The sequence below is a fragment of the Aquarana catesbeiana genome, linkage group LG01, assembly GCF_042186555.1.
Source record: "Aquarana catesbeiana isolate 2022-GZ linkage group LG01, ASM4218655v1, whole genome shotgun sequence".
NCBI classification, from domain to species: Eukaryota; Metazoa; Chordata; class Amphibia; order Anura; family Ranidae; genus Aquarana; species Aquarana catesbeiana.
Window position 1 is genome coordinate 865,961,820 of NC_133324.1, and position 18,016 is coordinate 865,979,835.

Here is an 18,016-nt window from a genome sequence, read left to right on the forward strand (position 1 = left end):
TGACACCGTTCCATTGATTGTGGAACATCTGTATTGTGTTCAACAATTGTAAATGTTATACTCTATACTTGTTGAGTTTTTTAAATGACAAAAATAGCAAGAGAGTGTCTGAAAACAAACAGCTTCCCTCTAAATTTGTAATTCTCTGAGTATAAAATGTTTATTTGTAAGATAAAGATTTTGCATATGAATTTTATGATATTTAAAATCTAAACTTCTGAAATGTTTTAAACCCATAACCATTATTGTTTCCCTTTAAGAAAACTGACATGATATTTTTCTACTTTGTAATATTTCTGGATTAGTGCCTCAACATTTAAAAATATAAATTTTTCATTACTCTGCTTTGTATTTCTGAACTTACAGAGCTCTGACCATGGGTTAGAATAAGACATTAAATAATAAACACGCCACTGCATCCAGATCTATTTTATGCAGTGAATAATTGATATTGTGGCGTTTATTGTAGCTGTTATAAAATCCATGCTCACATAACATTTAGATGAAAGAAAAAAGCCTACTACAAGTCCCCAGCTACTGACCACCTAGAATCCCAACGAAAATGGGAATATGTCATGTTTTTGTGTATATAATTGTTTGTAAAAATTACAGATATTTGTTTTTGTTTAGATAAATGTGAAATTTTGTATTTCATTATTTACCACTTAAAGAGACCTTGTTGCCAGAGCATTTATTGCAACACAAATATTACCATAAGATATGTTACAGCAATGACAGAGTTAACTCAATATGAACATGAAAACAAACAACTGTTAAATGCAATTTGAACCTATCGCTAACTATTCTTAAAGCGGGGTTCCACCCAAATTTTGAACATTATCTCTATGCATTCTCTTCCTTGCCTAGATGCTGACATGCTGTGTAAAAAAATTTAAATCCCCGTAATTACCTTTTTTTTTCTAATCTTCTTAGCACTTCCTGGTTTTCCTCCCATGGGAGTAGGTGTGTTTCTAGCCTCTCCCAGACCTCCCACAGTCCCCTGGGAGCTAGTCTCAGGCTTCCCAGCATGCATTGTGCAACAGCGTCATCACAACATCTCGGTGAATGCTGGGAGCACAGCATTCACCGCATCCAGGAAATACATGCTTGTGGGCTTCAAATGCCCACAATGAAGATGGAAACCGCCTTCAGTGAATTTTATAAGTTATTCTTTACAACGAAATCGGACACAGGCGGACTTATTACACAGAACATGTGAGTAGATAATCATGAGAAGAAAAGTTTGTGAATGAACTCCAAAAAAAAAAAAAACGATAGATAGGTGGACCCCCGCTTTAAAAAAGTTCCCTGCCTCCTCCTCCTACCTATCCTGTCTACCATGTGTAAAAAAAAGGGTAGACAGTATAGGTAATCCAGGTACATAAGTAGTCCAGTAGGATAGGTAGTCTGGTCACCTGATCCTGCAGCATTAGCTCCCCTGTGTCAGTGAGCAGCAGCTGCAGGGGAGAGGAGGGAGCCCTAACAATGGCTGGGCTATAGGAGCCAATGGGTGATGTCACGGCTTGCTCCACGACACATTAAGCCAAAGCTGCATGATCACATGAGACCGGACTAAAAATGGTAAGTATACAGATTTTTGTTACACATAGTAGGCAGTATAGGTGGGAGGAGGGAACATTTTTAAGCATAGTAAATGTTAGGCTTTATTTCCACTTTAAGTCAGGGTCTAAGACTCTCGTTCCCTCTGTGAAAGGTCCTTGCTAAATGCACTGGACAGATGAGATCTGGCAAACGGCAATTAAATAAACACGGTAAAGAATACGTCTTACAAAGAACACCAGGGGATGCATTAAACAGTATTGCCTGTCTGCTGTTTAAGTACCTACAGTATCTAAACCACTGGCCAGTAGAGGATCTGGTATGTTTTAGAACATTCAAAAATGGTAATCAATGGAATGATTTAATATATTTTCAAAAGTGATCAAAAATTCTTACCACATATAAAAAAGAAAAAAATAATGTGTGCGTAGCCAGCATACATAGGTTAAGATTTTCCAAAATTTCACTAAAGGGATGTCACATGACCAGTTTAGATGCAATGAGCGGTCTGGGGGAGATTCTTCTTTAGCAATGCGCCAGTGATGCATTATTATGCAGAGGCAAACAAGCATGGAGCTAAGATATTTTCTGCCTTACACATAGTGACACAGCCATTAACTTGAAACTGAACCCCAGATATAATCTTTATTGCATACTTACAGTACATTGGTATTATTATGTATGTGTGCATATCTCATACCTGAGGGGCCGACAATACCTGTGTAGTAGTTGGTGCTCTACAGTGATAGCCGAAATCTTTTGGGTCCTGTGCCAAGCAGCTTCCCCTGTGCACACTGACGACAGGGGGTTGTTCTATTGGCACTGCCACAATTTACAAAACGCTTTATAAGTATGCCAAAAATACCATACCTGGAGTTCAACTTTAAAAGAATCCAATATGATATACATACTGTTACTGAGCTAATAGCTGGAGAGTTCCACGTGGTTTAAGAGACTATGAATAAAACAAGAGGAGACGAGACGTCTCTAATGGAATAAATATGTGTTCCAACTTAGTGCCTAGAATTTACACAGTAATCTCAGTGATTACAAATGGAAATATTAAACATAATACTACTGTGCATGCATATTTTGGCTTGTGTTTTTTTAAGACTTTGAAATGATCACAACCTACTTCTTTAACCCAGATGTAGTTATAGTTTACCAGGCTACCCTAATATTCAAAATTTCGTTCTTGTTGATAATCTTGTTCTGGGAGCCCTAGTTTTTGAGTAGGACTAAGGAGGTATTACCATTTGGTTATAATTTATCTCCTACTTACTTTACACTGTTTATACAACATGTGAAGATACACCCCTATTCTTTTTCTCCTGTCTGAACCTTACTCCTTCCTGAAAATTTCAATTAAAAAAAAAAAAGGAGTTAAAAAAAAAAAAAGAGCAACATGTGAGCCCCTGATGTATAGTGAAGTGTGCATTACAGGGAAAATAGGAGATGCTTTGAAAAATAAAGAAAGGTGGGTTTAGGCACCTGAAGATGTCTGTTCTTCATTTTGTTGGTTAAGGACAGGTTTACTTTAAAGTGGCAGCTCAAAATAGAAAGGCCTAAAAACATAGAGTATGACAATTTGTCTTTAAAACTGTATCAGACAATTTAGAGAGCTTGTAAGCTACTCTAGGGCAGGGATTAAAGCTGTCCATTCATTATACAAATGTCTTATTCAATGGGCTTTAGATTTACCTTCAGCTATGTAGTGCAAGGGTCTGCCTGATTGCATACAAATTGAAAGAGTTTAGGTTTTATATGGTTTTGGTAAAAATCCATTTAAGGTTTCCGGAAAGGTTTCTTCACAGTAAGAGCTGTGAAATGTGTAATAGACTCCCTCCAGAGATGGTACTGATAAGCTCAGTAGAATGCTTTAAAAAAGGCCTGGATTATTTCCTAAATGTACATAATATAACTGGGTACTAACATTTATAGGTAAAGTTGATCCAGGGAAAATCAGATTGCCTCTTCGGGGATCAGGAAGGAATTTTTTCCCCTGCTGTAGCAAATTGGATCATGCTTTGCTAGGGTTTTTTGCCTTCCTCTGGATCAACTGTGGGTGAAGGATTGTCTATATGGGATTGTATTTTATTTTTGATTAAACTAGATGGACTTTTTTCAACCTGACTAACTATATTATATTACAAGTGCCACACTCATTAGGTCCTATGTCAATGGCATCAGTTTGATATGCTTTTGAGATCATTCAACATTCATTAGCAGGTGCATCTGACCTGCAGTTGACCACCTTCTGACATGCTTAAAGCAGGTTTCACATTCCCGTAGACCTGTGTGGGTTTGCAAAACCCATCTGATGCAAACAAAAGCCAGTCTACAAAAGCCCTTACAGAGTTTTATATATTTATTTTTTTATGTATATTTGCAGTAAAGATTCATTAAATTTAAAGCCAAAACTTTTTATATATATATATATATATATATATATATATATATATATATATATAGTTTTGGATAGAGTAGGGTAGGGTTAGCAACCCTGTTAGGCTTTTAATGATGTCTGTACCCCAACAAGGTGGGTATTTGTCCACCAGATTGGTTTCTTGTGAAAACAGGATAAGAGAAATGCCTAACATAAATGGATAGTAGTGGTGAAAGTGATGTGAAAAAAGGACACAGAGTACAGGTCTCTCACTTTAGTTGATCACCCAAAGTGCTCCACCTCTCCCCAATGTGAGTTTCCTATGAACAATCAGAGCACAGATGCTCCTTGTGTCCGGGGGGTGTCTGAGTGGAAAGCTAAGCGTCTGATCCCATATTGTGCACCCCCCACCCCCTCCTTTCCACTTAGACACCCCCGACCACTAGGAGCATCCATGTTCTGATTGTTCATAGGGAGCATGGCTTTTGAGGGAGGTCACAGCCATTGCTGTCAGTCCATTCTGGGTCCAATTTGGTCCCCAAGTCCCCTCATGGCCAAAAGTATGGGGAAGTGATTTATAAAAGGGACCACTGAATGGGAAGCTTTTGGATTTCGATTAAACATCAGTGTACCTGAAGGAACACCAGAGCAAGGTATTTAATACAAGCACATTTGCTGATCATTTAGATGTGAGGCAAATTCCCTCGGGGAGTGAAACCCACATTGGGGAGAGTTGGAGGACTTTGTGTGATCAGTTAAAGTGAGAGACCTGCATTCTGTGTCCTTTCTTCATATCACTTTCACCACTACTATTCATTTATGGGACTGTTTGGCACTTATCAAGTTATAAGGAACATTTAAAAATCCAGTGCCTTCTGGAATTTATGCACTTTATGGATTTATTTTGTTATGGTTATTATTTGATTAAGAAGAAAATTGTATATTGTATGGCCAGCCTATGATGAAAGAAGTGAGTAAAAGATACTCTTAACTACTTCAGCCCCGGAAGGTTTTATCCCATTCCTGACCAGAACACTTCTTGCAATTCGGCACTGCATCGCTTTAACTGACAATTGCGCGGCCGTGCAACGTTACACCAAAACAAAATTGACGTCCTTTTTTCCCCACAAATTGAGCTTTCTTTTCATGGTATTTGATCACCTCTGTGGTTTTTATTTTTTGCGCTATAAACAAAAAAAGAGCAACAATTTTGAACAAAAAGCAATATTTTTTACTTTTTGCTATAATAAATATCCCCAAAAAATATATATAAAAAAACGTATTTTCTTCTACATATTTTTGGTAAAAAAAATCGCAATAAGCGTATAATGATTGGTTTGCACAAAAGTTACAGCGTCTACAAAATTATTTTATTAAAAGAATTTTGACTTGTTGCTGCTTCAACGCACTTTGCATATCACCATTACACTTTGCACTTATATTATGCCAACAATGCAATTTCTTATTATTAATCTGCTACATGACAAACATTAGATAAGATTATTGTGTTAATTGTAGACAAAGAGACTTAGGGACTGATTTACTAAAACTGGAGAGTGCAAAATCTGGCGCAGCTCTGTATGGTAGCCAATCAGCTTCAAGCTTCAGCTTGTTCAATTAAGCTTTGACAAAAAAACATGGAAGCTGATTGGTTTCTTTGCACAGCTGCACCAGATTTTGCACTCTCCAGTTTTAGAAAATCAACCACTTATTTTCATAATTTACAACAGCATCTAAGCTGAAATATGTAACACCCATAAACATAGACTGTGCTGAAAATAAATATCCATTGGCAGACATATTAAAATAAGACAATGTAATTAGAGATGTATGATACAAAATCAGCACGGCAGAACCGGAGCTGACACTAAACTGGATTCAATCTTCACATAGTATACCATGTATACAATGACTCAAGCCAACAAGAGTTTTGTTTTGTATTAAAAGGATTATCTGTCCCACCTATTAACATAAATATGACAACGTATTACTGGAATATATACCGATCAGCCATAACATTAGGACCACTTTCAGGTAGTGAAGATCATTGATTATCTCGTTACAATGGCACTTGAAAGTGGGTGGGATATATTAGGCAGCAAGTAAACATATTGTCCCTGAAATGGATGTGTTGAAAGCAGAGAAAATGGGCAATCGCAAGGATTTGAGCAACTTTGAAAAGGGCCAAACTGTAAAAGCTATACAACTGGGTCAGAGCATCTCTAAAACTGCAGTTTTTGAGTTATTTTCTTGGTCTGCAGTGGTCAGGCCCTACCAAAAGTGGTCCAAGAAAGGAAAACTAGTGAACTGACAACAGGGTCATGGAAGCTCAAGGTTCATTGACGTACAGTATCTCACAAAGGTGAGCACACCCCTCACATTTTTGTAAATATTTTATTTTATCTTTTCATGTGACAACACTGAAGAAATGACACTTTGCTACAATGTAAAGTAGTGAGTGTACAGCTTGTGTAACAGTGTAAATTTGCTGTCCCCTCAAAATAACTCAACACACAGCCATTAATGTCTAAACCGCTGGCAACAAAAGGGAGTACACCCCTAAGTGAAAATGTCCAAGTTGGGCCCAAAGTGTCAATATTTTGTGTGGCCACCATTATTTTCCAGCACTGCCTTAACCCTCTTGGGCATGGAGTTCACCAGAGCTTCACAGGTTTCCACTGTTGGATGTTAGAGACCTTGCGCTCCTCCACCTTCCATTTGAGGATGCCCCACAGATGCTCAATGGGGTTTAGGTCTGGAGACATGCTTGGCCAGTCCATCACCTTTACCCTCAGCTTCTTTAGCAAGGCAGTGGTTGTCTTGGAGGTGTGTTTGGGGTCGTTATCATGTTGGAATACTGCCTTGCGGCCCAGTCTCCAAAGGGAGGGATCATGCTCTGCTTCAGTATGTCACAGTACATGTTGGCATTCATGGTTCCCTCAATGAACTGTAGCTCCCCAGAGCTGGCAGCACTCATGTAGCCCCAGACCATGACACTCCCACCACCATGCTTGGCTGTAGGCAAGACACACTTGTCTTTGTACTCCTCACCTGGTTGCCGCCACACACGCTTGACACCATCTGAACCAAATACATTTATCTTGGTCTCATCAGACCATAGGACATGGTTCCAGTAATCCATGTCCTTAGTTTGCTTGTCTTCAGCAAACTGTTTTCAGGCTTTCTTGTACATCATCTTTAGAAAAGGCTTCCTTCTGGGATGACAGCCATGAAGACAAATTTAATGCAGTGTGAGGTGTATGGTCTGAGCACTGACAGGCTGACCCCCCCACCCCTTCAACCTCTGCAGCAATGCTGGCAGCACTCATACATCTATTTCCCAAAGACAACCTCTGGATATGACGCTGAGCACGTGCACTCAACGTCTTTGGGCAACCATGGCAAGGCCTGTTCTGAGTGGAACCTGTCCTGTTAAATCATTGTAAGGTCTTGGCCACCGTGCTGCAGCTCAGTTTCAGGGTCTTTGCAATCTTCCTATAGCCTAGGCCTTAGGCCATCTTTATGTAGAGCAACAGTTCTTTTTATCAGATCCTCAGAGGGTTCTTTGCCATGAGGTGCCATGTTGAACTTCCAGTGACCAGTATAAGAGTGAGAGCAATAACACCAAATTTAACACACCTGCTCCCCATTCACACTTGAGACCTTGTAATACTAATGAGTCACATGACACCGGGGAGGAAAAATGGCAAAATTGGGCCCAATTTTGGGTGTACTCACTTTTGTTGCCAGCGGTTTAGACATTAATGGCTGTTAATGGCTGTGTATCGAGTAATTTTGAGGGGACAGAAAATTTACACTGTTATACAAGCTGAAAATAATGGTGGCCACACACACAATATTGACACTTTGGGCCCAATTTGGACATTTTCACTTAGGGGGTATACTCACTTTTGTTGCCAGCGGTTTAGACATTAATGGCTGTGTGTTGAGTTATTTTGAGGGGGCAGCAAATGTACACTGTTATCCAAGCTGTACACTCACTACTTTACATTGTAGCAAAGTGTCATTTCTTCAGTGTTGTCACATGAAAAGATATAATAAAATATTTACAAAAATGTGAGGGGTGTACTCACTTTTGTGAGATACTGTACATGGGGAGCGAAGGCTGGCTTGCGTAGTCCAAAAAAAGTACTATATGGAAAATTTCCATATAGCTAAAGCTGTTTTTATAATGTTATCTTTAAATGGTTATTTATTTTAATCTTATATTTGTATGGAGTTCTGCTTTAACCTGATAAAGCTATGCTTGAATACAAAAGGAGGCTAGCAACAGGAGGCTTTTTTTTTTTCTCTAGTTTTTGGATAGAGTAGAAATGAAAAACTGGAATTGGCTGTCGAAAGCACCATACTAACGATCCGAAAATCGTCAGATCGTTCTACATGTAATATCACATCCCCATTGTGTTTAGCTGGTTAGTGGGCGTGGAGGAGTAGGGAGGGAGTGCGCTGTCATTTACCATTGTGTATACACCACATGTGTGTCTCTATAGTCACTTGGGCTGCTCAGATGTGATAGGGAGGAAATGCTCAGCATAGAAACTCACTGAAAACTGAGCATGTGCAGAGTTGCCACCACAGCTGCAAAATCCCTAGCTGCAGTGTGGACATGGACAAGAGGGGGAGACAGAGAGCAAAAGACTCAACCAGGTTTTTTGCAAAAAACAGAAAACTAATCTCATAGTGACTGAGTGAGTATGAACAGCATGTAATACACCATTTTATTGATAGTTTTTTATGATGTGGGTTTAGTGACACTTTAAAGCTTTGTACTATTGTATTAACATGTAATACTATTCAAATTAACAATTAATACACACTCATTTGTCTTTTAAAGGTTATTTATGCTTTGAATCTCAAAGTTGATGAATATGAAGCGAACATTGTAACTCTAAAGGAAAGTCACCAAAATGAAATGGAACAAATATCCAATGAAACAAAAGAAAAGGTTCTCCAGTATGAGAGCATGGTGGCAGAGGAAAAGAACTTGAGGCTACAGATCCAGAACCTGGAGGAGGCCTTGGAGAAGAACAACATGGTGAAGGAACAGACTCTAGCAGACCTTGCAATGTTCAGGAAGCAGACAGAGGAGAGGGAGCTAAAGACCCAGTGTGAGCAGGCAGAAAGGATCGCAGCTCTATCCAGGGAAATGCTGTCTATGAAAACTGATTTTGAAACCCGCCTGCAGCAAATGACCGAGGAGGCTGATTCTCTAAGAAGGGAACAGACACTAGGTGAGAAAGAAAAATCCATAGAAAAACTTAATGAAAAGCTTAACAAGGAGATCCATGCTCTGAACAAGGAGGTAGAGAGTCTCAAGAGCCAGAACCACAAGCTGACAGAGGAGTACACAATGAAGACGAACAAACTTCACAGCAATTATATTAAAGAAAAGGAAAACTTAAGAAAGGCTTTGCAACAGTCTGTTACAGAAATGATAAAACAGCTGCAGCAGAAAGAGCAAGATCAGAGGAAGGCTAGTCAGGCCAAAGAGGTAGCAAGTCAGCTGGAAGTCAAACAGCTAAAAGGGGACATTAAAGCAAAGGAGCTTGAAATTCTTGAAGCCAAAGACATTTCTCACAGGATGCAGGAAAGGACTCAGGTGAGCATTTAACTGAATTCTTCTTCTCTGACAAATGTAATATAATTTAGGGCATTGTAACAATTTACTTTTTGTGTTTATTTTTATTTAATTTTACATGTCTTTGTGTAGCCATTTTTTCCTTAAGGAATCTTCAGATTTTAATGTTGACAATGGTGGTGCCAACAAGCAAACTTTAAAAATTTTCTACTGGCCAAAGCTAATGCTTCAGCGTTCTATACAAGCTTAAAGCGTATCTAAACCCAAAACCAAAAATGTAATATATTGTTGATTAGTAGTGTTTGGCGTGGTTGCTGCATTTGTTTTTATTCTTCAGGTTTATTTTGCTTTATTTTTACTTAGTACTTCTGCAAATAACACACTTCCCATTTCTGGGTGGCTACGTCAGTCCTCCACCGTATTTATGGTTGTCACCCTAGGCTGCTTTACTAACATGGACTACAAACAAGTCTCTATCTCTTCATCTCCATTACATGGAGGGCAAGGCAATTTACAGAAGATAGCTAGGAAGGAAGATATTCTTTGGTGCAAGTCACAGGAAGTGACAAGAACGCTGCATTTCTTGCAAGATCGATATATATTTTCTGTATTTGGTAAAAAAGCTTAAAATAAATAAGAAGATGAATGCAGCCACTACATTTAATGACTGAAACAAATCAGATTTTTGTTCTTTTTGTTCTTTTCTATTTTATGTGATAAACCAACACAAAGTAGTACATAATTGTGAAGTGGAAGGAAAATGATAACTGGTTTTCAACATTTTTTACAAATAAATATGTGAAAAGTGTGGCATGCATTTGTATTCAGCCCCCATTACTCTGATACCCCTAAATAAAATCTAGTGGAACCAATTGCCTTCAGAAGTCACCTAATTAATAATAGAGTCCATCTGTGTGTAATTTAATCTCAGTATAAATACAGATGTTCTATGAAGCCCTCGGAGGTGAGGACCTCAGTAAGAGAACCTTAGTGAATAAACAGCATCATGAAGGGCAAGGAACACACCAGGCAGGTCAGGGATAAAGTTGTGGAGAAGTTTAAAGCAGGGTTAGGTTATAAACAAATATCCCAAGCTTTGAACATCTCACAGAGCACTGTTCAATTTATCATCCGAAAATGGAAAGAGTATGGCACAACTGCAAAGCTACCAAGACATGGCCGTCCACCTAAACTGACAGGCTGGGGAAGGAGAGCATTAATCAGAGAAGCAGCCAAGAGGCCCATGGTAACTCTGGAGGAGCTGCAGAGATCCACAGCTCAGGTGGGAGAATATGTCCACAGGACAACTATTAGTCGTGCACTCCACAAATCTGGTCTTTATGAAAGAGTGGATAGAAGAAAGCCATTGTTGAAATAAAGCCATAAGCAGTCCCATTTGCAGTTTGCGAGAAGCCATGTGGGGTACACAGCAAACATGTGGAAGAAGGTGCTCTGGTCAGATGAGACCAAAGTTGAACTTTTTGGCTTAAAAGCAAAATGCTATGTGTGGCATAAAACTAACACTGCACATCACCCTGAACACACCATCCCCACCGTGAAACATGGTGGTGGCAGCATCATGTTGTGGGGATGCTTTTCTTCAGTAGGGACAAGGAAGCTGGTCAGAGTTGATGGGAAGATGAATGGAGCCAAATACAGGGCAATCTTAGAAGACAACCTGTTAGAGTCTGCAAAAGACTTGAGACTGGGGTGGATGTTCACCTTTCAGCAGGACAATGACCCTGAACATACAGCCAGAGCTACAATGGAATGGTTTAGATCAAAGCATATTCATGTGCTAGAATGGCCAGTCAAAGTCCAGAACTAAATCCAATTTGGAATCTGTAACAAGACTTGAAAATTGCTGTTCATAGACGCTCTCCATCCAATCTGACAGAGCTTGAGCTATTTTGCAAAGAAGAATGGGCAAAAATTTCACTCTCTAGATGTACAAAGCTAGTAGAGACATCCCCAAAAAGACTTACAGCTGTAATTGCAGCGAAAGGTGGTTCTACTTTCTACCAACCAATACTTGGTTTCAAGTATTGACTCAGGGGGGCTGAATACAAATGCACACTGCCACACTTTTTACAAATTTATTTGTAAAAAATTTAGAAAACCATTTATCATTTTCCTTCCACTTCACAATTATTTGACACTTTGTGTTGGTCTATCACACAAAATCCCAATAAAATACATTTACGATTTTGGTTATAACATGACAAAATGTGGAAAATTTCAAGGGGTATGAATACTTTTCCAAGGCACTGTTTATGTGGCGATTCTTTCACAGGAGATGTTCTGAGGAGTCGGAAGAGTCACTATAGCTCAAGAAACATAGAATCATATCTCCTTTATCTTGTTTGTTGGCCTGTACATTAAACGAAGTATAAAGTAGACAACATGCTTCTTCTGGCAGCACATTCTAGCATTCATTTTTACTAAAATAAAAGTAGGACTGGCCATTGCTTAACCCCTTGGCGCCGTCTGCACGCAAATATGCGGCCTCTCGGCGCCTGGTCCTTGGCGTCAAGAGGCTGCATATTTGAAGTAAATTGAAGCAATACAGCTGTGCCGAAAGCGCATGCCCTACATGCTCCTGTGTGTGTCCCAGCAGACAGCACGGGGGGACAGGAAGTGGCGTAGACTCCCGTGGGAGTCTACGCCCGGAAGTGGGTGCAAATACCTGTATTAGACAGGTATCTGCACCCCCCTCTCCCCTGAAAGGTGCCAAATGTGACACCAGAGGGGGGAAGGGTTCCAAAAAGCGGAGGTACAATTTTTGTGTGAACCTCCGCTTTAAAAGGCCAGGAGGTGCCATAGTAAAAAGGTTAAACCAAAGGGGCTCATTATTTAGATATGCCCAGTGAGAGGATTATGTTTAAATACTGCCTTCAATGTAATATTTATCAGGCAAACCTGAATTAACCTGATACTAGCCTTCCCTCTTTATGGTTTAGTTGTTATATATGCTTAAAGCAACACTGTGGCCTCCACTACCAGCAGAAAGGACCTTTCTCCGACATCCTAATGCCTAGTACACATGATTAGAATATTGTAGGAATGATCATCCTTTTTTTCTTTTTTTTGTGCATGCTAGTCTCATAACGAAAACCAATAGGTTACTAAAGGTACAAACATTTTCGTAAAACGGAATACAACTTCAGAAGTGATGTCATCTATTGTATTGTAATGTATTCTTTCGTTTCCGAGCATGCGTAGTCTTGGTCACACTATTTTTTTTTTACAAATATTATATTAATTACACGAAAATTGTGTGTTCTATTATCATACGAGAAAAATTTTCATGCTTGTCCCTTCGAATATTTTTACATGAACTTACGTGATCAGTTCTCAAAAGCTGTGTACTAATGATCAGATTATTGGGCAATCGCTCCAAAAGTGGTATTTTTTGTTCGTTTTTCTGTGTACTAGGCATAACGGAGCCACCTTTATATAACATATATAAGCTTTCTTCAAGTCCAAGTAACCCTTTATTTAAATAAGCCGGTACACCAAAAACTTTTCCTTGTTGCTTGATATTTTAAAGCAGAACTAAACTGTATATTAGCACCACAAACTAAAATGTTATTTATTCATTTTTAATAATCAAAGCTAACTCACCTATCCATCCATGTCTTCATGCTTTTATTAGCTGAGAAATTACTTTGAAAAACAGCCCCCCCTAGCATTTGTAGCTTTGGCCATTTTGAGTAAGGGCAGATGATTCATGTAGCATTTACTTCATGTAGAATTTACTTCCTGGAAGCCATCTGTCCTTAGCTCATGCAGGCAGGAGGATGTACTTGGCTGAGAAAGCCTCTCCTCCAGATTGAAAAAAATAATGCCATGAAGACTCATGTGAAGTATGACATCATTTTGGCCTAGCTAGAAACCAGGAAGAAACTGATGAAATGTAAAAAGTTTAATACAAGTACCGTATATACTCGGGTATAAGCCAACCCGAATATAAGCCGAGGCACCTAATTATACCAAAAAAAACTGGGAAAACTTGACTCGAGTATAAGCCTAGGGTGAGAAATGCGCAGCTACTGTAAGTGGAAAAGAGGGTCAACAATGCCCATTTGCAGCCTCACTGTGCCCATTTGCATGCATCACTGTGCCCATTTGCAGCCATAGATCACCCGAACTTCAAACTCGGTAGTTAAGGGTTTCTAGATGCCCCCAAGCTGCATCCAAAATTTGGGGTCTGCTAGGAACCCCAAATTTGGTGTGCAAATCCAGTGAAACTAGCACTATAACATATCCAAAGCTGGGGTTCCTAGCACCAAGTGGCCCCGAGATACGGGGCCCCAAATTTGGTTCAGAAAATGTCAAGCACTTTCTGCAGCAGAGAATGACATTTTCCAAACCGACTTTGGGGCCCCGTACCTCGGAGCCACTTGGGGCTAGGAACCACTTTGGTTATGTTGTAGTGCTAGTTCCGCTGGGTTTGCACACAAAATTTGGGGTTCCTAGCACCAAGTGGCCCCGAGATACGGGGCCCCAAATTCGGTTCCGAAAATGTCATTCTCTGCTGCAGAAAAGTGCTTGACTCGAGTATAAGCCGAGGGAGGCATTTTCAGCACAAAAAAAATGTGCTGAAAAACTCGGCTTATACTTGAGTATATACGGAAATTCTAATATATCTTCCTATCTATTTAATTAGGCTAGCGGTATAAGGACTTAAAATAGTTAAAGCGTAACTCCACTTTTATTATTATAAAACATTCCCCTTTGGGTGATCTATGTACAGTACATTAGAAGGATTTTAACAAAGTTTATTGCAGATTTCTACCTTGTGTTATTCTGAAGAAATCCTTGTTTGTTCCTCTGTGCCCCTGTGCTGAGTGAGTCTAATGGGAGTGGTTTCATAATTAACAACCAACAGCTGCAGAATCGAGGTTCAAATGAGGAAAATGTCTGGGCCTGCATCCCTTTAGATGTTATTTCCTATTGCGAGCATCTCATCAAATATGACATTTTTGTTGCAGTGGATGCCAAAAATCTGACTTGTATCTTAGTGTAGACTTCTGGGAAAATTGGTGAGCCAATCACACAAGCAGAAAATTATGTTTCTGGGGGACGCTCTGTACACATTCTGTGTACAGAACACCTCCAGGTAGCCATATTGCATTGCATATACAGAAAATTACAACGGATGCAGATTGAAAAGCAAAGGTAATTTTTAATAACATTCAATTACAATATGACTTGTGTCGCAATTATATATGCTATATTATTTTTTTATTTGCTATTTTTTTCCCCATGAAAGTGGAGTTACCCCTTAATGTTGATTGGGAGAGTATAGTTGTGCTTTAACAGACACAGCCATAGAATCAAAAATATTACAATGTACTAACTGGTTTGTTGATTCAACAATACAGGAATTGCTGTGCTTTTTTTCCAGGAACTGGAACTAGAGCTAAGTCAGAGGGACCATGAGCTGATAGAATGCAGAAACCTACAGTCCCAGGTGGAAGAGGAGCTTGCAGTGGCGAAACAGAGACTATTACAACAAGAAAATGAGATCCAGAGCCAGATAGGTAGTCATTGTAAATCCTCTACTGAGCAGCAGTTTGCATGCGTTCCTTGTTGTGTACTGCAAGGTAAAGCAATAATACCATTCTGTGTTTTGACAGAACAGATGAAGACCGTGTCAAGCGCACACAAAGCTGCTCTGGGCGAACTAGCTGAATTAAAAAGTCAATTAGATCAACTTCAGCAGAAGCCATCTCGTAAGACAAGTGCAAGTAAGAGAGACAGTGGGGAAGCTGTCAGTTCAAAGCAGGTATTATAGTAGCAACAATTCTAAAAAAAACAAAAAAAACGCTTTACATGGAAATCCCACAATGCACTGAAGATTTTTATTACTTTTTATTATCAGCCTACACCAAGTACGCTTATCAGTTAATAGAAACACAATACAGTTACAAGTTTCTTGTATCATGTTCACGTTGTGATTATATCAAACAGCTTAGGGATGCTGTTGCAAATCTGGTTTCTATACTGTGTTAAATGACCAATGAGATAAATATGCCCCAGCTGGGCAGTTTAAGATGATTTTCTCTTCATCTGCAAATAATTGTCATTTTCTTTGTTTTTAGGTGCCGTATCACATTTAATTTATTGTTATTAAACGTGAAAAATAATTTAAAAAACATGATACCTTTTTAGAAGTGAGAATGTTAAAATGTTCTACTAAAACCTTACACTGCTCAATATTAAACACTTTCCATCCACCGGGAATTACAAATTTGATTGCAAGTAATCACCAGAAAATAAGCAATCTACCACCCATGAGTTTGGCCAACCTCCAGGATACTGTAGATTGTGAAGCCGAACCTTTGCAATAAATTAACAGGCTCAATGCAGTTTACTGAAAGATCAAATCAGAAAAGGAGAAATACTACAGCAATGTGTTAGAAGGGAATCAGATTTTTTTGACAGGTTTGATGGGGCAATTAAAACAACATCTCCTTGTGGCCAATTGAAACCACAGTTTTTATGTTTTTTAATTGCTTTGTAATTTAAACAAAAATTGGAATGTAAAAAAATGGAACAGAAAGTTTTAGAACCTTATCAAATTTAGTAAAGCAGTTTTCTTTAAGAAAGCTAAGTTATTAAATATAATGGTTTTCTATATCAAACAATACTTTCATCGAATACACATGACTGTTCTGCATAATATTGAAAGCATGCTTCCAGGTACAGGATGTACCTGGAAATGTGCATGTATATTATGTATACCCATTTCAGGCTTTCACCTTTATTCGCCCTTTTTTCCTAAATTCTAGCTCCCCAATGTACCAATATAGCATTAATGTACTTCTTTTTGCAAAAATAAAGCAGCTTTCCATTAATTCTACATATGCTTACCTCACTCTCTTCATAGCTGTTTAAAAACACTGCTTGATTACTTCTGCCTTACTTCCTGGTCAGACTTTAGGTCTTGACACAGGAAGGAGTTAACCAGCTGATCTCATTAGCACACACCCTGCATCATCCACCCTCAGCTGGTCAACTCCTTCCTGTGTCATGACCTAAAGTCTGTCCAGGAAGTAAGGCAGAAGATATCAAGCAGTGTGTTTAAATAGATATAAAGAGAGTAAGGTAAGCCTGTGTTGAATTAATGGAAAGCGGTTTTATTTTTGCAAAATAAGTACATTAATGCTATATTGGTACATAGGGGAGCTGGAATTTAGAGAAAAAAAAAAGGTGAATAAAGGTGAACATAGCCTTTAAGATGGAGAAATAGACAAGGAAAATGATCATTCAATGACAACAGACAAAAAAGTTTCTACAAATGTATGTTTTGGTGATGTCTGTCTTAGGCTCGGTTCACATTTAAGCCGGTCGCGGATCACACAGCAACACTGTCTGTCCCTGTTCTCTATTTCAAGGACGAATCAGGGCAGAATCTTTGCCTGAATTCGGTCCTGAAACGGAGGCAAAGATGCACAGCGTTTCTGTGCAGTGCACTCCACAGCCGCCCCTGAGACTTGTGAACCGGCTCCGTAGAGAGCCGGTCACATTCTCCTGCTATGCGAATTGGATGCGGGGAAACCCGCATCCAATTCGCATAGGTGTGAACCCAGCCTTATAAGCCTTATAAAAAATAATTTATGAAAGGTAGCTTCATGTAGGACAAAATAACAGGTTCTCCTTAATCCCCCCTTTTTAGCAGCACATACTTACCTTTGCTTTGCTCCTCGGCCACTCAATTCTATTTCAATTCTTATTCTTATGCTGCCCAAAGCAAAAAAGAAATTACAATATAGTTCTTGACTGTAATGTACTGAACTGACTTCTTGATAACAGTTGACTACTGTAAAACTAAGGTTGACTCCTTGATTTATTTGTTTATTTTTTTTCATTCTAGGGATTCAGGGAACACTCAAGTCCAAGACAAGAACATGTGAAACAGCACAAAGACGAAGTCAGTAAAACAAAACGCCAGAGAGAAGCAGAGGCAAAGCATCTTAAAGAGCAGTTAGCAAAGAGCCGAGAAGACCTAACTAAGATCCATGCTGCGGAGATGAAATCTGTACAAATTGCCATGGAAGTAGAAAAAAGACAGTTGCAAAAAGTACAGTAGAAACCAGTAAAAATCATAGTTGCACAAAAACAATATATTATAGTGCCCCCTATAGTGGAGCCGCAGTCAGAGTGGGCTGTCAGCTAGAAGCTTTACTTAAAGTGGAACTTCACTCAAAAGGGGAAGTTCTGTTTTTTAACCTCCCCCTCCACCTCTCCCCCTCCTCTATCACTTTGGCTACATTTTTTGGGGGAACATGTACCTGATTTTGACAGGTACCCACTTCCACTTCTGTTGTAAATGTGGTGCTATGTTATTTTTCCTTTTTTTGTATTTTTTCCTTTAACCACTTAATCTCCGGAAGGTACATACAGCACTGCGTTACTTTAACTGACAATTGAAATTAAAAATTAAAATTGATTTCCTTTTTTCT

The 18,016-nt window shown here is 39.0% G+C and overlaps 1 protein-coding gene across 1 annotated transcript in view; it reads left to right on the top strand.

Annotated features, from left to right (window-relative positions):
* The window catches only part of FAM184B (family with sequence similarity 184 member B), a 167,423-nt gene that overhangs the window by 95,454 nt on the left and 53,953 nt on the right, over positions 1–18,016 (top strand). Inside the window, exons 2-5 of the mRNA XM_073609566.1 lie at positions 8,802–9,566; positions 14,956–15,091; positions 15,188–15,336; positions 17,428–17,634. Of these exons, the coding sequence (XP_073465667.1) occupies positions 8,802–9,566; positions 14,956–15,091; positions 15,188–15,336; positions 17,428–17,634 (1,257 nt within the window). The remainder of the gene's footprint in view (positions 1–8,801; positions 9,567–14,955; positions 15,092–15,187; positions 15,337–17,427; positions 17,635–18,016) is intronic.